Source organism: Phocoena sinus, chromosome 3 (genome assembly GCF_008692025.1).
Source record: "Phocoena sinus isolate mPhoSin1 chromosome 3, mPhoSin1.pri, whole genome shotgun sequence".
In the NCBI taxonomy this organism is placed as follows: Eukaryota; Metazoa; Chordata; class Mammalia; order Artiodactyla; family Phocoenidae; genus Phocoena; species Phocoena sinus.
Window position 1 is genome coordinate 142,126,299 of NC_045765.1, and position 24,939 is coordinate 142,151,237.

The 24,939-nt window shown below is 49.0% G+C and overlaps 1 protein-coding gene across 1 annotated transcript in view; it reads right to left on the reverse strand.

The window, feature by feature from the left end:
- Nucleotides 1-5,071: 5,071 nt before the first annotated feature.
- The window catches only part of EGFLAM (EGF like, fibronectin type III and laminin G domains), a 170,773-nt gene continuing 150,905 nt past the window's right edge, over nucleotides 5,072-24,939 (reverse strand). The window contains exons 19-23 of the mRNA XM_032625049.1: nucleotides 17,547-17,625; nucleotides 14,682-14,825; nucleotides 7,999-8,082; nucleotides 6,378-6,481; nucleotides 5,072-5,564 (exon numbers count right to left, since the gene is read on the reverse strand). Of these exons, the coding sequence (XP_032480940.1) occupies nucleotides 5,410-5,564; nucleotides 6,378-6,481; nucleotides 7,999-8,082; nucleotides 14,682-14,825; nucleotides 17,547-17,625 (566 nt within the window). The 3' untranslated portion in view covers nucleotides 5,072-5,409. The remainder of the gene's footprint in view (nucleotides 5,565-6,377; nucleotides 6,482-7,998; nucleotides 8,083-14,681; nucleotides 14,826-17,546; nucleotides 17,626-24,939) is intronic.

Genomic DNA, 24,939 nt, shown 5'->3' on the forward strand with positions numbered 1-24,939 from the left:
TGCTTGGAAGTAGCTTGCAGCAACTCCCCTGAGTGCTGGAGGTCATTTGTGGAGGAGAAGCCAGAGGAGAGAAGGAAAAGACTTCAAGCCCAGACCTCATTGCCCGTCGGGGGCCCTGAATCCCTCTCCGATGGAGTGGCTCTGGTCTCTGCTTTCAGATTTGTTCAACCCACAGTCCTTGCGATGGGAGAGCTTTGGAAGAAAGCAGACTTGGAGCTGTGATGAGAGCCCAGCAGGCAGACACTAGGGGACTGGCCTCTGCCCAAATGCCCCTCACCCACAAGACTCTCCTGCCAATGACAGCTAACCGGAGGGACGCCCAGAGCGCCCCTGAACAAGCCACGGGCCGCTGCATCTGACTGAAGGTTGGGTAAGGGGTAGCAAAGTTCCACAGTGAAGCACCGTGGTTGTGTCCTGTGGTAGGACCAGCAGCAAGTCACTCGGTCTTTCTGGCCAGCGTTCGTCTTTGTGAGTCAAACTGGCCTTGCCCATGTGCTCTGGCTGTCATCAAAGGAGGGCTGTTGCTGAGATCAAATATGTGAACATTCTTTGAACATGAGGCTGAAGTGCAGTTACTCACAGGGCCTGTCTCAGCAGCGAGACCATGCTGTAGAACTGGATTAGTCATTTTGCTGCCTGAATGCAGCCACCTGTAAACTGGAACTTCCTAATGACAGCCTGTCACTTCCACCAGGACACGCCAGCTTAAATGCCCTCAGACCTCGTACTCCAGGGCGTCCCCGAGGCTGAGGCGGGGCCACTGATATTTCCCTTGTTTGTTCAGTGCGAGCTGTAGAATACCCAGTGCTGATGCACTTGAATGACCCCCCTTTTCCATCTTGGCAAGTAACGATGCAGACTGGGCTGAAAGCAGCACAAATCCCTAACTTCGGATTCTCATCTTGGACTCCGTGCTGGCAGCCCTCGTCCCTCTGGGCTCCTTCTGGATGGTAGTCTTAGAGCTCTTCTTTCCTGCCTTTGACAAGCTAAACACACACCCTTCTCAGCTAAGGGACTGGCTGCCTCAGGGCACACACCTTACCCGCCCCCCCCCCCCCCCACCTGCAAGGGCAGCGACTGGAAGAAGAGACCAGGAAGGGACGGGGAAGCAAGCAGTAAATGCTCCGTCCAAGCCCCTCTCCTCAAGGATGAATCGTCTTTCCATGTGGAGCTGGAATTCTCTGCCTTTATTCTCCCCCTCAGCCAGCCCCCCCCACCCACAGGCTGCCCCTTGGTGCTTCCCTCCCCGGGGAGAGCAGCCTTGGCGGCAGAGGGCCGGCTGTCAGAGCTCTGCGAGGGGCTGCGAGCCCCTCCTACCCGCTCTTCTCTTTCCTTTGGGAGCTCTCTGTGCTAAAAATAAGCTTGCTGAGAATCCTATTTTTCTGGGTGAAAGGTGAAAAATGCAGCACTTCCTCCAAGTGGAAAGCACTGGGCCCGCCAGCTCTGGGCACATTTCCGAGATCCCTCCGCCCACTCGGGGAGGAGACGGCTCCTTGCAAGGGGGAGAGGAGAAGAGGTGGGCGGTGGAGGGAGGGAGGGAGGAGAGGGGACCGGAAGGGAAGCACCGGTTCCTCTGAAGCCCGGGCTGTGGGCATGTGGAAAGCAGAGGGCCTGTTTGTGTTGGAGGGGCCAGGGGGCTGGACAGGCCCGGGCCCAGAAATGGAAGGCAAAGAAGAGGGCGGGAGACCAGCAGCCGCTCAGAGGTGCCTGAGTGGCAGGGTCACCAAGCTGCCGCGCCTTGGGCTCTGGGGCAGCACGGGGACAAAGATGACCCCGCAGACCTTTCTGAGAAAGAGCCCCCAGGCGAGCTTAGAGGGAGCACATGCCGGTGCGCAAGTCAGTTTTTGTAGGAAACGCAAGAACAGTCCCCCCCCCTTTTTTTTTAACATCTTTACTGGAGTATAATTGCTTTACAATGGTGTGTTAGTTTCTGCTGTATAACGAAGTGAATCAGCTATACATATACACATATCCCCATATCCCCTCCCTCTTGCGTCTCCCTCCCACCCCTCTAGGTGGTCACAAAGCACTGAGCTGATCTCCCTGTGCTATGCGCTGCTTCCCACTAGCTAGCTATTTTACGTTTGGTAGTGTATATATGTCCATGCCACTCTCTCACTTTGTCACAGCTTACCCTTCCCTTTCTTGACAGCACCCCAGCCGTCCTTGCTTAGAACACATGGGAAGTTCTGGAGAATTTTCTCAGATGCTGATTGTGGGACAAAAGCTTTTCAGTAACCCAGGCTTCATAATATCCTTCCTGGGCGGGACAGGGATGGCGTTAACCTTCGAGCTCCCTGGCTTCTCCTCAAAGCTCTTCCTTCAGCCAAGCGCGCAGCCAGCCTTCCCTGACATGCCCCTGCACAGAGCCGCTGCCCAAAAGCCGTGGCGCAGATCCCATCCCCTGCCAGGCCCTTCTCCTCAGCATGACAACACGGCTGCCAGGTACCAGGCGGCAGGTGGACGAAGGGGGCACAGGAGGGGCACAGCAGGCGGGGCTGGAAGAGGCAGGCGCTGCTCCCCTCGCTGGGCCCGTGACCACCACCTCCCAGGCCTCCGCCCAGCCCCAGGGACCACGGATGAACTCCTGCCAGGGGTCACCTCATCCCTGTTGCACCATTTCCCCAACAGCACAGGACTTGCGGTGGGGGATTGGTTGCACTAACGGCCCTGATTTTCCACCCTCCCTGAATCCATGCCCGGTGCTGCGTGACTCTGTAGTTGCTCTCGCAATGGAGACAGTCTATTTCTTCATCTCTTGGGTGTACGGACTTTGACTAGCACAAGGTGGCAAAGGCGACATGAGGCAGTTCCAATCCCCGGCTGTAAAACGCCTTAGACCTCAGTTCCGGTGCTCTCACCCTCCTCCATCACCGTGTGAAGGGCACGTCAGCCTAGCTCACGGGTCCAGCAGGAGGGTGGAGCAGACCCAAGTCACCTCCCCATCCCAGCCAAGGCGATGATAAGCGAGCCACCCTACATGTGTGAACGAGACCCACTGAGACCAGAAGGACCGCCTAGTCAAGCCGAGCCAGGATCAGCAGAAATGCCAAGCTGACCCCTCGAGGCATGGAAGCAGTCGGCACACCTTGCGGTATGCCACTGAGGTTCTGTGGTTGTTTGTCGTGCAGCATTATTGTGGCGACAGATAGCAGATACACTTAGAGAGGAAACCGGGGGACCCACAAAACCAGGCTGAGTTCTCCTCGGCTGTCCTGCCCATCTGAACCCGGGTCTAATCCCTCAGCTTCAGGACAAAGTTTATATTCCCCCAACCACCTCTGCTGTAAACTCATCCCATGTTTCCCGAATTTTGCCCACTGAGAGGGTGAAAGAGCTTGGGATATACTGTCTCTTACCCTGTTCTCCCACGCTGAGCCCTCCCACGTGATCAGCTCCTCTTGGGTCCCCCTATTCTGCTGCCTTCTCACCCGCAGCCTCTCTACGGCTCTGATTTCATCACGTGTCACCCCTCTTTTTCTAGCCCACCTAGGGAAAGGCAATTCATCCTGTCCATCACTCCCGGGCCCCCAGCCCCGGGCTACCGTGCTTTTTCTCAGGATCACACTTGCAGGGCACAACAGCCCATCTGCAGCACAACTCTTCTGGCTTCAGCTCAACTGGACATTTTTCCAAAATCACCGTGACTTTTTTATCGATTCAAAATGTGAATCAATTGGAGTTGTGAAAGCAACTCCATTGTATCTTGGGAAGCACTGACCCCGGATGTCTCCAAGGAAACGGTGTTGAGGTGAGGGTGACGGGGAGGTCACCTGGGGGTGACACCCACTCTCTACCACGTGGCTTTCTCCACTCCGCACTCACAGGTGATGTACGCAGGAGAGGAGAGATCGCTGTTGTTGTGAGCAAGAGGAAGGATCCTGGTCATCGAAGGTTCCCAAAGACAGGAGGCGGAAGGGTGACGCTCAAGGTGAACGTCTCTAGTTTATTCATTTTTTTAGAACCCTTAATGTGCCTTAAACTGTGCCTGGCACAAAGCTCGAAGCCTTCACCGACCGCCTGCTACGCACGCAAGAGCAGAGTCACGATGGGACTAATTATGGGCGCTTGTGTGAGGTGGATCACATTTCCCACCTCTTTGGTGGTAGCATTCATCTCACCTGCCCTTAGCAAGTCCTGCCATGGGGATCTGCCAGTGAGCCAGCTGTTTCCGGGGTCACCACGTGGCACTGTGATGGCCCAGAAGGAAGCAGCCCCGCTTCTCTGGTTCTTGCCCAGATGCTCAGACCAGGCTGAGGGCACCCCCAGCCCAGCCTGAGAAGCACTGACTGTATTCGTGTCCATTTCTAGACACCGCCTCGGGAGGGATCCACAACCCCTCCACAGGTGAACGAATGACTAAATGAATGTGCTGTAGCCTTGTTCATCTTCTTTATTCAAGTTCACTACAGACACCCCCCCACTTCAAACCAGAATGACAGTGACCCACCTCAGTAATACATGTGCCTTTCCATCTGCTTCTTCTGGAAGCTTCACAGTCACCCCCTTGAGTCATCAGTTACCGAGAGAGAACAGTCAGCTCCCCGAAGTGCCCACCCCAAGTTACCTATCCCGCTCTGCTAATGCCACAAAGGGCCCAGACAAGTCTCCTTTGGGAGAAAATTCTTAGGAAGTGTGCAAAGAATTCAGGGTTGTCCACCCAAACTTGCAGAAGTATACTGTGTGGACAATCTGTAGCTATAAAAAATATACACATACAAAAGGACAGCTACAAAGTCATGGTGCCCATTTTCTTAGATTTGCATTATAAAAAGTAAGGATTTCTCATTAAAGGTAAACTTCCAGGGGGCAGCTTTATAATTATGATTCTATCTCTAGTCTCCCTTAATCCTTATTTTCATAGTCAGAGCATATTGAACCAGCCAGTGAGGAGGGGAAGGGGTTAATCCTAGTAATTTGTGGGCCAAAGTAGAGAAATTTGAGGTTCAAGGTCTTACGGTCATTCTGCTATCAGTAAGAGTGTCAAGAGTCAGGGGAGGAGAGAAGTATTTTAATACTGCCCTTTGGGTCTCTCTCTCTCTTTTTTCCTTTCTTTTTTTTTTTTTTTCTTACAAACTATGAATCACAGCACAGTCATTGAGCTACAGCAGACAGCCTCGGAAATTCGCTGTGATGTGTGATCTCTGGCGGCCACTACACATTCAGTGGACGGAGTCCGATGCTTCCTACACAGAGCATTCCGTTGGGTTTGGCCCACAGAATGTCAGCAGGAAAGGCCACCCAGGGACTCCTGTCTTGGTCCTAGTTTCCCATCAGGGTGTACTTGCTCCTTGATGAAAGGAAACACACCTGGTCCCCGTGCCTCTGTGTGTGGTGTCAGGCAAGGTCTTGGAGCCCCCGGGTTTCTCAGGATAGAAGGTTCTGTCCCTTGGGCAGAGCCAACTGGTGTTACTGGGCTCCACAAGTGTTGATGTTTTTCCCATCCACGGCGTCTTCCACGAGGGAAATGTGGTAATCGGTGGACAGGGTGAAATGAGAAATGCAGCCCACGAGGCCCCGCGTGTACAGCCTGTTAGCGTGCAGAGCAGTTTCTTCCATTCCACCTGCCAGGAGGCCAAAGGAAGATGACGTGAGTCAAAGGGAAGGATGTCTCTTCAGTATGCCTGAGTGTCTGCTGACCAAGGCGTACCTCAGCCGACAGGATAGGTGAGGCTGCGGTACCTAGAACTCGGGACATCGCAGCTGTCTAATTTATAATTATCCTTGAAGGAACAAGCTGACTTGGATCAATTTGATACACAATCAGAGCCTAGAAGTATCCACCTCATAAGTGATTTCTGACCTACTTGACCACTTAAAAACCAAACAGTACCTGGTAAATTTTGAAATGTTGTATAATGTCAACAAAATGTAGTATGTGTGGTAAGAGGTGATGTTATCTTAAACCAAGAGAAATACACTGATGTTGAATGCTTTTGATTGTTCACTTGTAGGAAATATCATACAGATAGAGGTATCTTTTCATGTTGATGTGTCAGCGTTAGTGGGTTCTTAGCTATGTACAAAAATACCACTCATTCTAACTCTGAGGGGGCCGGGAAGGCAGATCCTCCTCCCTCAGGGAGAATCCAAGGAGCTATATTTAGCAGGCTCCTGTTCTATAACAAGAAAAGCAGGGTTTTCCTGGTGGGTCGGTCCACAGCACAAAATCATCTAAGTGCTTCCTGACCCCTCAGCCATGAGTCAGAAGTTCAGAAAATGGAAGAATGGAATATCTGGAGAGCTTCCTGATTTCCAAGTATCTGACCGACCCAGTGAGGTACACAGCTTTGGGAAGCCCCAGCATGACAAACGGAAGGCTAAGAAGAAAACGCACTGGCCTAATTTAGGCTTCGTCAAAGGTCAAGGTCACTTACCCACATACAGAGCTCCATTGATGTTGAGCTGCTTCATCATGCCAGGTGACTTGCCTGTTCTGGCCCCATAGTCATCCACAGTTATCTTTCCTGATTGGCCATCCCTGTAAAAACCGCCACCATTTTTGGAGCTTCATTCAATAATTCAATCATGCATTCATTTTAATACAAATGTATTACTGAAGTCCTTACTAAGCACCAGGCACTATACTAAATTACGGAGCTGCCAAAATGAAACAAACAAGAACAAACAAACAAAAAACCACCGACATTCTTAAGACAAACAAAAAATCAAATTGCCGGCGATCACACAGTGTCACCACTCTATGGTAGAAGAATGGCCGCCGGGAGCTGTGGAATTCTACGGGAAGGGAACAGAAGCCCAGGGAAAGCTTCTGAAGAAAGACTCTGAGGTGCGTTTTGAAGGCTGGGTGGGTCAGGTGAAGGAGAAGGCTAATGCAGACAGGAAGTGACAACGGCAATGAGAGAAAAGACATGGGGGTTGGTACAGACTGAGCATAGAGAATTCTAGAGGTGGGAACAGAGTAGTAAAAGATGAAGCCAGAAGCAGATGGTGAAGGGCATAAGGAGCTTAGTTAGAATTTATCCTGAAGGTGGGAGGGAACCAGAGAACTTTAACAGGAGGAGTGGTGGTGACATGGTGACACACGGTGAGTGTGGATGTGATTCCAAACACAATGGGAAGCCAATGCAGTAGTCTTTGTTTGTAGAAGATTACTCTCAGGGAGGACGAAGAATGGCTTTGAGGTTTCTAAAGGACCCAGAGAGTCACCCAAAAGTGAGGACAGTGGAATGGAGGTGCTCATCTGTGGCAAGGGCTTTGCAGTTTTTTAAGGTGGTTTCCAAAAACCAGCCACACTTCTTCTCCTTCTCCCTCTTTTCTTCCTCTTTTTTTAACGAGTTCTTTATTGGTCTTTTTATGTTTCTTTTTTATAGCAGTCACTTCTTGTTTCTTGGGTTAATAGCCTCTCCTACCTCACCGATGATATTCATGTTTTCATCATTTTTTCATTCATAGTCTCTGTTTCCTCCAAGTTGCTTCGTTATATCTATTTGTTCTGATATCCATCTTTCATACTGGAAACTTTTTTCAAATGCCTAGTGATCCCCAACTGCCACACAGATAAGTGTTGAGCACCAGGAAGCAGACTGGAAGCCCTGTGTGCTGGATGGCTTTTGTTGACTGTGCTGTGACCTGGCTCAGTCATTTCCTTGGGTGAATACCTGGATTTCCTATTCTTCTTACTGTGGGGTATAGACCTGGCTTCCAGCATTCTGGAATCTCCTCAAAGTCCACCTGCCCTGAAATCTTATCTCACTAGAGATATCTAGATCTCCGTGGAAGGTGAGGGCTTCTTCAAGTTTAGCCATCGAAGTTCTTTCTCTAGAAGATCTCTGCTGAGTGAAGATTTGGGAGTTCAGCCTCTCTGGCCTGCTAGTGTTAGTAAAGGGCACAGGTGGGAGTTGGTACCGAGATGACCTAATGACCCGGATCAAGGATACTTGGATGCCAGGCCAGGATGGGGAACAGGAAATGGGACTAAAGGGAATTGGAGAGTACATCCCGTCAGCTCTGTCTCACACTGTGGCAGGTACTCACCGAACAGCCTTGACTCGGTGCCACCGACCGTCACTGAATGAACCGTTCACCATGATGGATGCTACACCACTGCCCAGGTTATAGCTAAAGGCGTCGGAGAAGAACAAGACAGAGAACAGAATAAAACACTGATGTACGCACCGATGGTCGTTCACGAATGATTCTCACTGCGAAAGTTCTTTGGAGCTCAGGATGTAGTTTCTTTAACACAAAACAAAACAATGTTATAAAGACACTAGGTCCCCAGATTAGGCCATGAGTGACCAAAGCTGGTTTTTTATTTTTAACTGTGGTAAAGTTTACAGTCTTAACCATTTTTAAGTGTACAGTCCAGTGTTAAGTATATTCACATTGCTATGCAACCAATTCCAGAACTTTTTCATCTTGTAAAACTGAAACCCTCTACCCATTAAACAACTTGCCATTTCGCCCTCCCCCAGCCCTCGGCAACAACCATTCTTTCTGTTTCTATGAGTTTGACTGCCCTAGGTACCTTGTATAAGCAGGGTCATACAGTGTTTGTCTCTTTGTAACTGGCTTTTTTCACTTAATATAATGTCCTCAAGGTTGATTTATTTTAGGCTCTATGTACAGTATTAGAGTATAAGGAACAAAAGGGCTTTCTTTATCGTTTGTAATGTGTTGTATCAATACTAGGTTGAATAGTATCCCCCCAAAATTAATGTCCACCCAGAATCTCAAAATGTGACCTTATTTGGAAACAAGGTCTTTGCATATGTAATTAGTTAAGAGGGGTTATACGGGGGTTATATGGGGTTAGGGAGGCCCTAAATCCAATATGACCGGTGTCCTTATAAAAAGTGGAGATTTTGACACAGAGACAGAGACATACGGAGAAGAACGCCACATGAAGATGGGACTGGAACGTTGCATCTCTAAGCCAAGGAGCACCAAGGATTGCCAGCAACCATCAGAACCCAGGGGAGAGTCATAGAACAGACTCCCTCAGAGCTCCCAGGAAGAAGACACCCTGCCAACAGCTCCAGGTTGAAATTCTAGCCTCCAGAACTGGGCGAGAATACATTTCTATTGCTTTAAGTCACCCAATTTGTGGTGAGTTATTATGGCAGGCCTCAGAAACGAATACATGTGTTTTTACTTTTCAAAAGACAAAACAGAGCGAAACACTGCAGAGCAAGCTGAGCCCCAAAGAATTTACGGGAAGTTGCCTAAAATCTCAGAGCTAACATATAGGACTTGAACTTGGTGTCTTCCCTGCCCCCGACCCTGCCACATTTTACTCGGTAGCTTTCTATTTCCTATTTCAGTTGCCAGATACCGTGATATGCTAAGGGGATCAGAAGACATGCATATGTTGTTTACCAGAGAGAAATAACCCTCTTATTTCAGTGTTCATTCAATTATTCTAATTTAATTCAATACAACAAATATTTGGTGAGTGGCGATTCTAGGCCGGGCACTGGGCCAGCTGCCTAGACCTCCCCTTGATAAAATAATAAAGCCTATGTAATCATGCTTTTGAAGGAAAATGTATTCCACCTAGACGACCCTCTCCTCATCTTGTAAGGGGACATGTCTCTCCTTTAGCTCGTTGGCCAAGAAACAGGAATATTGAGAGGAAACCCGCATTAGTCACTGAGCTCTTGCATGCACTCAGTATAAGAGAGGAGCAAAAATAGAAAGCTTTGGCTTTCCCCAGGGAAGCACTATGGGTCCTTTCTTTAATACTGGAGCCTCAAAGAAGTCACACAGCCCATCGACATTTAACCAAGAATAGAACTCGGGTGACTTGACAAACTCTGAGACAAAGCTGTTGCTCTGACCTAGAAAACTCCACCGTTTTCTAATGAATTTTCCCACCTCAAGTGTCTCCTTGTACGAAGCAGCCTGGAGGTGGAATTTTCAGATTTCATTATTTAGTGGCCAAATGCTTGTTGAAGAAATGAATGAGTATAAGGAAGGGCTGAGAGCTGGTTGGCAGAAATGTAGCTGAATTACTATGTGGGCTTTTATGAGAGGCAGAACAGGGTGATAGAAGGAGCCTAGACACTTGGATTAGATGAATCTGCCTCGCCAATTACTAGTTCTGCCATCTTGGGCAATTTGCTTCGTTTCTCTGAGCCTAAATTTTCTAATCTGTGAAATGGGGTAATAATACCTTTCCTGAAGGGTCTTAGGGAAGATTCAGTAAGATAACATATGTAAAGAGCACAGCACAGAGTAGGAGCCAAATAAATAATCCCACTGCCCCCAATATACGCAGTACTTAATGCAGCTTGGATATAGCATCAAACAATACAACCTGGGGGGGAGCTAGCAATAGGAGAAAGTTGCCGCCAAGAGATAAACTTCTCAAGCCTCTCCTGGAAGAGTAGTCATGTGTGAGAGTAAACCAACAGGCTGTAAATATGTAACCAGACGTCCAGAAACACCCAGGTGTCAGAATCAAGGTGACTTGGGTATAGCTGCGGTGGCACCAGACTGGAATGTGATTGTAATCAAGTGAATGGAAAGCTTTTCAGTTGTGTTCGGACGAAGGCCGGGCCTTCTTCTTCTGTTCTCCAGCCTGATGACACGCCTGTTCATGCAATGAGCCAGACTGCATTCGAGGGAGCAAATGCTGAACTCAGCAGACAGGAATCCAGCCATCACTGCAGGTGGTGGTGTGGCCCAGTTGGCACATCTCTGGCCTGACTCTCCAACCGCCCCCCCGCACCGACTCTCTCTGATTTCAGACCCTCCGAATAACCTCCTGCTCCCCCAGACACCTGATACATCACCCTGGAACTTCTCTTTCTTTTAAATAATAAATGACCAAGATTAGTGGTTGCCTTCGTTGGGAGGGGGCATGAGGGAGCCTTCCTGGGTGTGGGTGGGGGAATGTTCTATACCTTGTTCTGGGTGGTGGTTACACAGCTGTTTACATGTTTAAAAATGTATTGAGCTGTACACGTAGTATTTTGCACTTTATGTAAATTATACCTCAATTTTTAAAAATTGAAGTATAGTTGAATTACAACGTTGCATTAGTTTCTGGTGTACAGTGAAGTATACACCAGTCTATGTATATGCTTTTTCAGATTCTTTTCCATTATAGGCTATTGAATATAGTTCCCTGTGCTATACAGTAGGACCTTGTTGTTCATTTTATATATAGAACTGTGTATCTGTTAATCCCAAACTCCTAATTTATCCCTCCCAACCCCCTTCCCCTTCGGTAACCATAAGTTTGTTTTCTATGTCTGTGAGTGTGCTTCTGTTTTGTAGGTAAGTTCATTTGCATCACGTTTTTTTTAGATTCTACATACGAGTGATATCGTATAATATTTGTCTTTCTCTGACTCACCTCACCTAGTTATACCTCAATTTTTTAAAAAAGGTAAAAACATGTGAATGAACGAATAAACGAACCAATAAATGCACACCTGGTTTCTCTATCAACGTCCTGTGTATCCGGTTAGAGTGAATCGGTTAACCTGATCCAAGAGTACCTACTCAATTTGGTGCTCACGGAAGGCTAGGAGGCTGAGCGCCAAGGTGGGCCACCAGGAAATGCCATCAGGTGGGGTCCTTATGGTGGCACTTATACTTAGGCCTCCTTTAAAGTATAGCACAGGGTACTCTGCTAATGTCAGACTGCTTTCCTTTCTCTGCTGCATGAAAATGTTATCGAGGTCACATGGAAAATTAGTGGGAAAGATCGCCCGTAAAGTGATATTCACACACCTGGCTTCATGCCCTAAACATAATCCTAAAACAAAATGAAACGAAACAAACAGCAAAAACCACACTCATCGCTGAGCACGCCGATTCCCTTTCTTTTACGTCACCTTGCACCAAAACCGTACATAATTTTTTTTTTAGAATTCCACTGTTCTTCCTTATTCTCTGGTTGAAGTGCTCTGAGCTCTAAATTAGCAAAAGGACAAGCACTTAGGTGAAGAAAGCTGAGATTATATTGTATTATCTTAGGTTTCCTACTGTTTGCTTTGGACCTGGATCGAACACCAAAACCTCAAAAATGGTTCATCTACCCAATCAACCAGTTCATTCTCTAGGTTCCACTGATGTAAGCTGCTTGAGGGCAGGGCCTTATTCAGAATAATAACAACCATAACAATAATAATAGTTGAATTTTATTTAGTAGATATATCGTGCCAACTTCCGGACATATGTTAGCGATCGGAGTTTTTAGAACACAGAAAACACCCGATCAAGGATAATCATTATCACTAATAACTAGATATGCCAGGCCCTGCACTAAGGCCTTTCTATGAATTAACTCATTCAGTCCTCATGACTAACCGTTTCCTTTTACGGAGGTCGGTAACTTGCAGGAGATCACGTGGCCGTGGGAATCCGGCACGTCTGACTCTGAAGCCCATGCTTGTGACCACTTCAGACCCTGTTTCTCAGGGCGTGGTGGTTCCTGATGGCTTCCAATGAGATTCTGGCGCACAGCGGGACTTCCTCCACCAGCATCTCTGGGTGTGGGCCCAGGAATCCAGTAACCTCTAACACGAGCCCCGCAGATGACTCTCTGTATGCTGACAGTTTCAAACCAGTGGCCACACTCTGATTCCTCTCTGTGCCCAGCCTCCCGCAGGGCTTCCATACTTCTGTGTTGGGTGAGTAATGTTGCGGGGAGTGGCTGCCCAGAGGCAGGAAATGCAGCAAAGCAGCCACGCTGGGCCTGGGGCCCAGGGAAGAGTTCAGATGTCTGCCTGCCTCCGGTGGAGACTGAGTGCTGTGCCCTTTACGCAGAGCACAGCCAGAACTCCAGGCTTAAGAGGAAAACACGGGGCCTATTTCCAGAAACCTGAGAAAGAGATGGTAAGAAAAGAAATACATCGGGATGGCGTGGAGTTGTAAGAAGGGTGCCCGGGGGCCTGGGGGTCTGCCCAGGGCCGGGTGTGAGAGCCAGCGGGGGCTGTGAGGGGCCCCGAGCAGATCGAGCTTCCCTGTCCAGCTGGGTTTTCACTGGCGGTTTAGGGGGAAGTTGGGCCTCCCACCCACGGCTGAGCTACTGTTTCAGTTCCCTTTTCTGGGCACAATCAAGTACTTGAGGCCTTGGCGAGGTTAACCACAGGAAAACCACAAGAAAATGGCTTTGCGGCAGCCAGCCTGAAACTGGGGTGTGAAGAGCTCAGCATTTGACCTCAGGGCCCCGGGGGAGGGGACGGAGGTGGTGAGAACTGCTCTCTCCAGCTTTCAACCACACGCGGTACCCCAAAGTCCTCAACAACCATAGGGTTACATCGCTGAGCACGCTCTGCTGGGTAGGAGGGCCAAGCGTGCTGTTGGACAAGTGACATTTCCTTTCGAAGTGCCTTTTATTCGAATTGCAAAGACATGGCATTCTACCCTGGCTGTCAGCAATCCCAGCGCGTGACCCACTGAAGCCCCACAATTAGGCCTTCATCTTCTCTGCAGTTCCGCTCTCACTTTCGTCTATTTCAATTCCAATTAATTCCATATCATTTAATGAACACTCGTGCTAGTCACCAGAGGGGGGATTAAAGAAGGAAAAGCCAGAGAAGTTCCTGTCCCCGTGGAACAGATGGTGAGTAGGGGTTTCAAACCTTAGCAGGCCTCAGAATCACGTGGAGAAACAGTTAACAGATTGCTGGGTCCCACCTCTAGAATTTTCCTGGTTCGGTAGGTCGGGGTGGAGCCTGAAAATTTGTATTTTTAATAAGTTCCCAGGAGATGCTGATGCTGTGGGTCCGGAGACCACAATCTGAGGATCACTGGTCTAAACAAGAGATTTCTAACCTCAAGTGAGGCTGTGCTATCACAATCTGTAGAGAAGCTTTTTCATAGTACACAGCTGGTACCTGCCCCTTGGGAATCCCGCTAGCACCCAGCTGCCATCCAGCTTCTGGTGGTGAGGAGTCATCCAGGTAATCCTTTAGCTACTTCATAGGAACCCATCTGACCAATCTGAGAGCAGTCCAAACCGACGTAAAAGATGTTAGAACTTCTGGAACTGGCTTATCCGTTATCACCCAAGAAGCACTTTTAAAAATCCAAATGTTGGGTTGCCCTATTGAGATATGAATCTGTGCTTTGTTCTTTGCAGTGGGAGATTGGACAAAGCAGGCATTCTCCTTCCCAAGGCTCCAGAGTGAATAGGGAGCAGAGTCAGAATATAAAGAAAGGTCTCTAGACTAAATCTTCAGATCTTCCTGAGCTGGAGAGCACTGGGCCAAATACCCGAGTCCATGCTTGGCAGGATCAAAGTCCTCTTTCGACTACTTCCTAATTTGTAAGTGGGGAGTATATGGCAGTAACATACTAGAACAGGAGTCACAAAATTTTCCTCTAGAGGGCCAGATAATAAATATTTCAGGCTTTGCCATACAGTCCCTATTGAAACTACTCAAGCGTATCACTGTCTCATGAAAGCAGTCGCTGACAATACATAAATGAATGAGGGTGGCAGTATTCCGATAAAACTTCATTTACAAAAATGGGTGGCGTGCCAGATTTGGCCGTCAGGCTATAGCTGACCAACTGCTGCTCTAGGGATGGATATTGGAAAGAAGGACCAGGAGCCTCAAATTAACTCGGAGCTTCAGGCAGCTGCTAATTCTAGCAGACTGTGCTCTGGCTCCCCCTGCAACCCTCTGTTTGGCGTGATCTGTACCGTCTGAGAAAAATCGCAAGATGATGTAGAAAGCACCTGGAGTAGGGGTTACCTGAACACCAGGGCTCCATCCCGAAGGCCCAAGGAAATGAAGTCACTGTTGGGTCTCATGGGGCTGTCTCCCCTCCACATCAACAGGCCGTCTTTGGCAGTTGTCTTAAACCTCATGAACGCATTTGATCTGGATCCTGACACCCTGGAGGAAACACACAAATAATTACATCAGATCAACCAGTCTCCACCAACATTCATTTCTGAGGAATCCCAGATTCCTCTGCCAATTACGAGGATAATCTGACACTTCTGACTCTTACTACCAGGAGATTAGAAAAGGCATCACCACCACAGCTCATGCCATGGGTCTAAAGGTCTGACCTCCTCATTCTGCACTTTGGAGTCTGTCTCTCTCCCCACGTGTGGTCAAATGCCACAAGAGAGCATTTGATGAGTCATAGATCAGCCAGACTGTGGCCAATGCCACGGTCCCAGCCTGCACCCCCAATACACACCTCAAGTCTTCCCTCTTTCCTGTCCTACCACTCACGGGTCCTTGGGAAAGTGTCCCCTGTTCCTCAAAAGGAAGTGGTTTCCTTAATTACCAAGAGGTTCAAGTTGGCAGCTGCTCTGGGCTATGATCGTGGCTGTGGGTGGCTATCTCTGGAGGTGACATCCTTGAGGGCAGAGGAAGAATGACTGGACAAGGGGCAGAGTGTCAGACAAGGAAGGTGCCTTGACGGGATAATGGTCTCGTGGGGTGTTGGGGCAAAAGCAGGGTGGAGAGGAACAGGAAGATGAGAGGAAGGAAGGGGTGGTCAGGAAGGTCAGGTCCCGGCCCTACAGCTTTGGCTGGGAATAGGCTCACGTGATTCTGTGTCCCTATCAGTTCTGGGATGTTCTTAACAATTCTTGGGAAGAGACTAGTTCACAGATCCAGTTTCCCTAGAAAGTGACCAGTGTTTCATCTGCAATAGGAAGAAAAGCAACCATGAGGTCCTTAAATAAAAGGTGAGATGAGAGTAAACATAATTTAATATTGCTCCTAAGATGGCACTACTGGAAAAAGCTCTTTATCCATTCTCCTGTCACGTGCACCTTCCCTCCGTCTCACGAGCATGGCCTGGAGCTGCAGAGTGCATTCAGTAGTGAACAGTGGAGGGGACTTTTGTCTAAGGCTTCCCAGAGCCTGAGCCAGACAGGAGGAGATCAAGTTTGCCCTCCCCAGGCAGGGTCTCGGAGTGGTGGGCGAGGAGCAGGGTCCATGATACTGACTGCCTCACCAGGCCAGGTGCAGCGCAATCCAGCCCCGGCCTGTTCCCTAGAAAGCTGCTTTCCCAGTCTTTTGTCCAAGTTTCCTTCTTTCCCTCACTTGCCTTGGATACACTGATTGGTACAAGCCAATCACGAGGGTTCCATTTCTCTTGCAGTGACTGGTTTAGGGGTGGGCATGTGACCCACTGTTGTCCAATGAGACAGAGGAAATTTATCAGGAGGATTCTAGAAAAGACTCCTTTCCTTTTTAAAAGAGTCACATGAAAAAAAAATTTTTTTTACTTGCATGGGATGTTGCCATGATTTATAGCCATTTAATGAGTATTTATGATCAACTATCTTATAACCACAAAGGGTATAACCATTGGAAAATACGCTGAGGATAACAAGGCAGGAAAATGGGTCTTTGAATAATACCGTTGATTATCTGAATTAATCAACTCAGGATCCAGTCTAAGTCTGGACAGCTTGTTATGTGAAATAATAAATACCCTCCATGCTTAAGACACGTTGAGCTGAGTTTCCTGTTACTTGCAGCCAAAGGCATCTAACTGAAACAGACCCCGAACTTGACTTTTCCCTGCAGCTTCACACACATGCTCTCGTACATGCACCTACATATATGCGCACAGGCGCCGCTGGGCTTTCTGCTTTGGGGCACTGCACCTCCTGCTTTCACCAAACCCCTCTGCTCCCAACCACCCAGGGCCTCTCATTAAGCACCAGGGGGCTAGAAACTTGGGCCCTGTTCACACCCTTCCAGTTTCTGGGGACTGAACACCCTTCCATCTCTGGGGAAAAAGGGCTTAAGAAAGAAGAGGGTTTCTTGGCTGGGACTCCATTTTGCCTAAGGCCCATGAAAGACAACCTTGATAAACAGAACATGGGATTAGAGAAACAAAGCCCTGTCTGTCTGGCGTGTGTTCAGAGTCACCAGGGACATCCAATGCCCTAGGAAAATGTCTCTCAACCTCTTTCGTTCCTCGAAAAGCCACCAAATTCCACCCTAAGAACTGGATGCCTTTGGCTTAAAGCATCGCCTTAGTCTGTGAAGATGTGATCAACCTGAAGAGGATGGAAACATTCTAGAATGATTGTGCCGGTGGTAGGGTGAGGGATGGCACACTCTAGACTACAAAGAGCTAGGGGGGAAGGAAAAGCAAGAGAAAAGGGTAAACTGAAAGCGCTGTTGTCTGGTGGAGGGTGCCCCAGAACCCTTCCTCGGCGGGCTTCTTCAGACCATGGCCACAGAGCAGCGTGACGCCGACTGCCCTGCTGGGGAATCGGACTCATATAACCCTGGCTTCGGGAGCATCAAGTTCTCACTGCCTCTCAAAGCCTGAATATTAGAAATCCCGGGGCTGGGCACGTCCCTTTCTCTGGGAACGTCCCTTGGACCAGAAAGGCTTTGGGTTGTTTGTCATGGGCTTGTTTCAAAGGTTGCATTTTTGAGTTTGTTTTTTGTGTTGTTTTTGTTCTAGTTTCTATGTTTATTTTGTACGTTTTTTCCCCTCTGGGACTATGGCTAAATTCTCGTGCCTTTTTGGAGAACTATCTTCTGGCACGGAAGATAAGGAAAAGCTCTGGGAAAGATATTGAGAAACTGACCTACCAGGAGATAAGGAAGGTGCCTGTGGAAGCTTCTTACCTCTTGAGGATATCCGGATGGTCATATGTCAGGTAACTGCGGCCGATAAACTGAGGGATCTCAATGGCTTCTGTGACGGCTGAGACGGAACAGAAAATGGAGGTTACATGCTACATGGCTCTCTTGACCCCTACACTCCACCACGTGGCAGGAAAATACAAAGAAAGCCAGTTCCTGGAAGTAGGACATTTATCCACTTGGCGGCCCCTTCCTCTTGGCTGCACAGGCACTTGGCCTGGTTTGGGACTGCCCGGACTGATGGCCTGTAATCGGCATCTCCCTGCTGTCCCCTCTCTGGGGCCGGCCGTCACTCCTATCGGTCTCAGCACTGCCGAGAAGGCCTTGCAATATGCCAAAACTTGAACTGTGCCCAATTATTCTTGGAAGCCAAAGGGCAGGTCTTGGGCCATGCGAGGAGCAGCTGGGGATAACCCTGTTCTCCAAGGGAGGCAGAGAAAACAATTCCCCCAACAAAACCCACCAGGATTTCTCTAGCTGAAGCCAATCTGGTCCAGAGCCCTTTCAGCCGTGACCTCAGACACTGGTGAAGCAGAGGGGATGAGGCTTTGACAATTGTTTGCAAATCACCTTCCGGTGTTGTATTTCACAAGATTTTCACCACAATCACAGGAAGGAGCAGGGAGTGCGGGGTGAAGGGGAGGGTTTGATTGTTCCCATTTTTATTTTATTATTATTATTTTTTGCGGTACGCGGGCCTCTCACTGCTGTGGCCTCTCCTGTTGCGGAGCACGGGCTCCGGATGTGCAGGCTCAGCGGCCATGGCTCACGGGCCCAGCCGCTCCGCGGCATGTGGGATCTTCCCGGACCGGGGCACGAACCCGTGTCCCCTGCATCGGCAGGCGGACTCTCAACCACTGTGCCACCAGGGAAACGCCCCATTTTTATAGACTAGGAAATTGAGGCATAAAATCATCAAGGATTTGCCCAAGATCATACAGCTAAGAAAACAAAAGACCATGAGCCAGACCGACTCTCCCCAGTTCTGGCCCTGAGCCCACTTTTTACTTTTCAATATTTTAGAGGTGTGTTTCCTTCCTCCCAACTTCTCATCTTTGTTTTCTTGAGGAATCTCCTTCTTCCATACAGTCAGTAAAAGAATAGGCTAAGGAGTTGTGTTTGGTGTCACAAATTAGGGATAATTTAGGGGATTTCTTCTAAAGAGATTATAGCAATATCTCTTTTCTCTTTAGAAAGACACAAATGGCAGTTTAAATAAATTAAGGTAGAGTGAATCTCATGTTTAAAGAAATGTGCAAAACGAGAGAGAATAAGCCAGCTTATAAAACGAGTTCTAGTTTCACAAAAATATGCTGTTGGTACAAAGACACTGAACTAAGGACTCTATACCCAGGGGAGAAAACGTATAATTATTGACACTACAAACGACAGGAGGGTTTAAACTCCACTTCTAAACATTAAAAGAAAGAAAGAAGGAGGGAAGGAAGGAAGGAAGGAAAGCAAAACACAAAACCCAATGACACTGGGCCCCCAAATATAGGTTCCCATGTTAGCAGGTCGCCCACAGCATGCTCGCGTTCTCTTCATAAAAAAATAAAGGAAGGAAGGAAAGGAGGAAGGGAGAGAGAAAGAAAACAAGAAATGCAGAACAGAAGTAAAAAATGTTAAAGACAGTTTCTGAGGTAACTAAGAAATTGCTTCACTGTCCTGAGGCAGCACAGCCCAAGACAAGGGCCTGCTGACCGGAGGGCCTTTAGAGACTGAAGTGAACAGCTCTTGCATCTTAAATTCTGGGCTGTACCACAGGCCTGTCTTCCTCTGCTTAAAGTGAATAGGAGGAAGAAGGAAGAAAAGGAAGTCGAGAGAAAGGAAAAAGATGCAAAATGGCACGAGCAGAAAGATGGTGGGAAGAGGGAAGAAGAAGGGGAAAGTAGACGCCAGAAGAGGAGAAAAGAAAACCGTGGAGAAGGTGTAAAAATGGATGGCAGCCCCGGGCAGGGGAAGGAGAGGGGGATGGGAAAGGTGAGGCTGGAAGAGACACCCAGAGGAGCAGAAATAGAAAGGAGAGGGCCAGAAGGGGGGATGAGAAGTAAAAGTGCGGAAATGCAGGAGGGCAGGAGAGCTCTTAGCTGGGCTGGTAGGCCCCGGACTGCAGGGTGCTAGTGCCGAGACAGGAGGAGAGACTATCCCACCCAGAGCTAAACATCACTCCGGCGCCCCTGCTGGGTTAGGCTGAGCCTCAGGCAGGGCCTGTCCCCGCTGTTGGGTCTGTGGCCAATAGTCCTCATTCCCCTGGACTCCTTGAAATGGTCAGGGCTCGCTCTGCACCTGGACCCTCAAAGGGGTGTGTAGGAGCCCCGTCCAGGTGCCTGCTAAGCCCCCCCAGCTCAGGAGCTCAGGGCTTCCCGAGGTCCAGCTGGGGGACAAGTGTGTTCCCAGGGCCGGCGATTTTGGAGGGAGGATGCCCACCACCCTGAGAGGTGTGTCCCCCTCATTACCTGTGCAGGTGGTTGGCCTGCACTGTGCCCGCAGCCTGCCTTGGCATGAGCCCAGGGCACTGTCACAGCTTCTCAGAGGACTCGCTGTACTTACTATTGAGGCAGTAGTTCCCACACTCTGCCAGATGCCAGCATGAAACAGAACAGGGAAGGTCAGAATCTCACAGTCATTGTAAAGTCCCAATTACTTTGGTTGCAGATTTCTGGGAACCAGCCTTGCTGCCCTCGTGAAGCCCTGCAGGAATTCACGTTCCTCTTACGGAATGTGAATCTGATTCCCAACGGGAACCACTGGAAATCTGCGTGGTTAGCACCAAGTCACCCAACACACCTCCCCAGTCCCAGCTCACGAGTGGAGGCACAGGTGGTGGTGGACCAAGAAGATGTATGTAATAAATTGTCTGACACCTCTGAGGCTCCCCTGAGCTTGTGCTGACGATCCCCATTTAATCTAAACCTGGAGAAATAATTCCTTGCTAAAGTTACTTACCTTGTCAATGACCATTTATTTTCTTGTTTCCAGGCTACGTGTGAAAAAGGCATGATAAGCCAGCCAGCTGCCTCTTTTTTCTCTCCGTAGTGGAAAATATCACCCTAATTCCCACCCCACCCCCTTTGCAATATTTCAGAGCCCTGGTGATGTGGTGATTAACAAAGAGCAGGGGAACGCTCTAGAAATGACACCACTGAATACAAAAATGGTGAAAATACACTCAGTGTCGTCAGCATATGTGGCTAAATATTAATTCCGTCCTACAACATAGCAGCTAGAAGTGACCATCTAGCCCTTTCTGGCCCTTTGTGGTTTGTTTAAATATTGCAAGCACAACTATATTTGATCCTAACCCTTTATATCTACTTTCTTCTACACATTGTCTTTTTTTCTGTGGCAAAGGCACTAGTCGAAAAGTGTTTTTGGTGCTTCCTCACATTTAGACCTAAAAGCTCGTGCCATCTGGTGACACAAATAATACCCGCAATGAATAGCAGCCTGTAAGCTAGGCAAAGCATTTTCCACTGCAGGGACTTGAAATTTCCAATGGACCATATGACGAGTTAAAGGGAGCTTGCTGGCTCCTTCATAGTCCCAGGACCAGTGAAGGAAGGACCTGGGGTGTTGTAACCTAGCTTTCCCAGCAGCCAGGACTCCTCTCAACAACCCCCTGAGAGATGGCCATCCAGCCCCAGGGAACACTTTCCACGATGGGTAGCTCTCTCGCCCATAGGGCAGCACCCTCCCCTGCTGGACAGCTCTACTTGGAGCAGATGTCTTGGTTCCATGAAACTGACTCTGCAGCCATAAAGTAAAGAACAGCAAAAAAATGTTTTTCAACACTACCGGTCTTCAGCTATCTAAACATGAACATCTAGGTTGAACACCCCCCCCAAATTTTCCACTGTTTATGATACACCATCAAAAGAAAACAAATTCCCTGTAGTATGCACAATTCCTATGTCTTATTCACTTGTGTTTTTTCATACTGAGTTTTCTTAAATTATAGCCCATACCTAATGATGCTATGTGTTTTATGCACTGGGACCCCTCTCCCCGGCCAAAAAAATCACCCAAATCACACCCAGCAATACGATGTGAATTTACTAGACACAACATAAAATGTCCAGAATGTGGGAGATCAGTATGGACCAGGCAGGTTCCCATCTCTGAGGACTGCGCATCCCTGACAAATGTGTGACCTAAGCCATTAGCTTTTGGTGTCGGTAGTGAGTGTAGAGCAGCTTCAGCTGCTACAGAGAAACAACCCCATCTAGTGGCCTGCAGGGTCCTGCATGGTATGAGCCCAAACTCTAATGCAGGGAAGGGAAAGGAGGACCCGGCTCAGAGGTCTTTCCCAAGTGGCCTGTCTGCTACGGGCTGGGGGAACCCCAGGATGAAACAGCTGCATCCTGCACCCCTGTCTTGGACATGCAGAACATAGCAAATGCTCTGAAAAGTCCCACAGAAGAGACAGTGGTTTGTTTACCCAGGATTACCCAGATTTATTTGACCCCAGAAGCCCCCTCCCATTTTGTGCCTATGAATGTATGCTGTCTGTCTCTCTGTGTGAGAGCAAAACAGCCATCAGTATTCCTTGGAACTTAAATTTTTACACATCCTTCGTGGAACTCTGCTTTAACTCGTTAGTAACTTAAATACAAGAGCCCTGAGGGACTGGGACACAGGTGGGTAAATGTGGATGAGAGCAGAGAGAAAGAAGACAGAAATCTCTAATGATGGCGAGTATCTTTTTGAGGAGGGCAGCTTTTTCTTTTTTTTTTTTTGCGTTACGCAGGCCTCTCACTGTTGCAGCCTCTCCCGTTGCAGAGCACAGGCTCCAGACGCGCAGGCTCAGCGGCCATGGCTCACGGGCCCAGCCGCTCTGCGGCATGTGGGATCTTCCCGGACCGGGGCATGAACCCGTGTCCCCTGCATCGGCAGGCAGACTCTCAACCACTGCGCCACCAGGGAAGCCCAGAGGGCGGCTTTTTGACACCCCTCTGGTGAGGTGAGAAAAGGGCCTCGGTACTGGGGTACAGCATGGGGTGCTGAGGTTTGAGGTGGAAGAAGGCACCTAAGAGTGACAGCCCCCAAATGGAAGGTGAGGGGACGACCAAGCTCTGTGGGTTTTGCTGGCACCTGGAGTCGCGGCGGCTGGGAGTTGAAAGACCCTCTGGCTCCTCCTGCCCCGGTTGGGGACAGAGAGGCTCACTTTTCTGCATTTCAGTGGGAGCCCGGTGCCCACCTCCATCTGGGCTCAGGCTCTGCTCCTGCCTCTGATTTTTCCAGAGACAAAGGGCAGGATGGGGGCCCCAAAACACCCTCAATGTTCTGATGGTCTGGGAGCCTGGACCGCTCCAGGATTTGTCTGAGTTTCTGGCCCCAGCCTGTCTGCACCACCAAGAGGTGAGAACAAGTTTCCAATCTCCCGACTAGGGTCCCAGTGGAATTCGCCTCTGAGGAGGGTAGAAAGAACCAGACTCACTGAGGATCCCAGAAGCTAATTTCCTGACGGAGAAGGTACGCCTTGGTATGGACGGAGCGAGGCCTGGTGCTGGGGATTTCTACAACATGCTGCTCACTGTAAAGGGCTGGTTTAACTTCTGTGGGGAGTGCTAGGAGAGGTTCGTGCTTTTGAAGCATGATCTGTTAATCAGGGAGGGAAACAACCCTTAAATATATGAGGCTAAGAATCACCTTGCTAGGGCTTCCCTGCTGGCGCAGTGGTTGAGAGTCTGCCTGCCGATGCAGGGGACACGGGTTTGTGCCCTGGTCCGGGAAGATCCCACATGCTGCGGAGCGGCTGGGCCCATGAGCCATGGTCGCTGAGCCTGCATGTCCGGAGCCTGTGCTCCGCAATGGGAGAGGCCACAACAGTGAGAGGCCCATGTACCGCAAAAAAAAAAAAAATCACCTTGCTGGATCAGACAGGATCCTCTTTGACAACCAAGGCTGGCTTCTAACCATTCTTTGTCTCTCTCACGAAGAATATACCCCAACTTTTAGACTGTTCTCCCGCATCTCTGTGGAACCAGCTCTCCTCCCTTTATTTCCGATCCTCACTCAGGACTAGAGGCTCACCTCAAAAGTCTGTTTGGTAACTGTGCACCTCTGAGAGCCTGCTGGGGCCTGGAAAAATTGTCCTTAACGGTCCTAACCTGCACCCAGAGTCCCACTAATCCTCTCAAGCCATATAACAGGAGAAGTTACGTGATACAGGCCACACATCCTATATACGAATCTTCTTAGGATTGGTAACAGTTGCCATTTTGCCAGAAACACCATCGTTACTTCAAAGCACAAGGAAATACTGACATAACACAAGGACAGCTGATGTTCTGCCTGGATTTTAATCTTGGCTCTAGCCTAGGATGTTGAAGAAAAAGAGCCCTGAAAGCCCCCCAGAGCCCCCCGGCCACTGTGCATCCCCTTGGATCTCGTCAGGAGGCCCAGGCCCTCATCAGCGATCTGACTCTTTACTCGGGGGAGATTTATTTCTCATTGAACCCGAGCCTATACTTACAAAGCTATGCACGTGAGTACTTTATATCTGTATGGCTCATGTTCTGTAACAGGAAAGGAGGGTTAACACGATCACAAATTATCCTCTCCTTCCTCCTTTAATTCCCAAAGCTAAATGTTCACTTAAGCTTGGACTTTATATATTGACCATTAGTGTCTGCATTTAAGGCAGGAGCAAGCTTGAATGTGCCTGCAGTGAAACTGAAGACCTGAGAGATTCAAATGCTGATGTGTGAAATCCAGATCCGGTTTTCGGAGTGAACGGGCCACTCGAGCGGAACCTCTTCAAGTACCTGCTATTAGCTCAACAGTGATTTGCTTGTTAGAATTACAGTCAGGCTCATTCACAAATGTTCTTCTTCTTTGGGGGTTCGTCACCAAGGTGAGCTATGTTAATAAATATATTTCATATGATTTGCCATGCAGGTTTCAAAATTCATTTCACTATACTACTACCTAGTCTTGCAGCTGGAAAACGGGCACCTTTCGTATTTTCCAAGACTGCTGCAAAACAACCTCTCCTAGCACTCCATGTCCCGAAATAGCTACCTGTTTTCCTCTAAGCCCCACTTCTAATAAAAATCAGGAACCTGGAAAAAAATAGGAAGGAGATAGAGCACGTTCCTTCGCTTAGGATGGCAGCCTTCTTTCCTTCAGGCCTGTCTACCTTTTCTAATTAGTTCCCAGACAGGTGAAGTCACCTGGCATTCTAACAAGAAGGGCCACGTGGCCCGACATGACACAGCTGCATAACGCAGGCCTCCTCTGGACCCGCCGTGGCCTCCGCCTCCTTGAGCAGGTGTGGAAAGCTCAGGCCAGCAGGGCCTGTGGTCTGGGACCTGCTCTGATTTCACACAAGGGCAGGTTGAAAGCTGAGCGGCTCACAGCACTTGCTGGT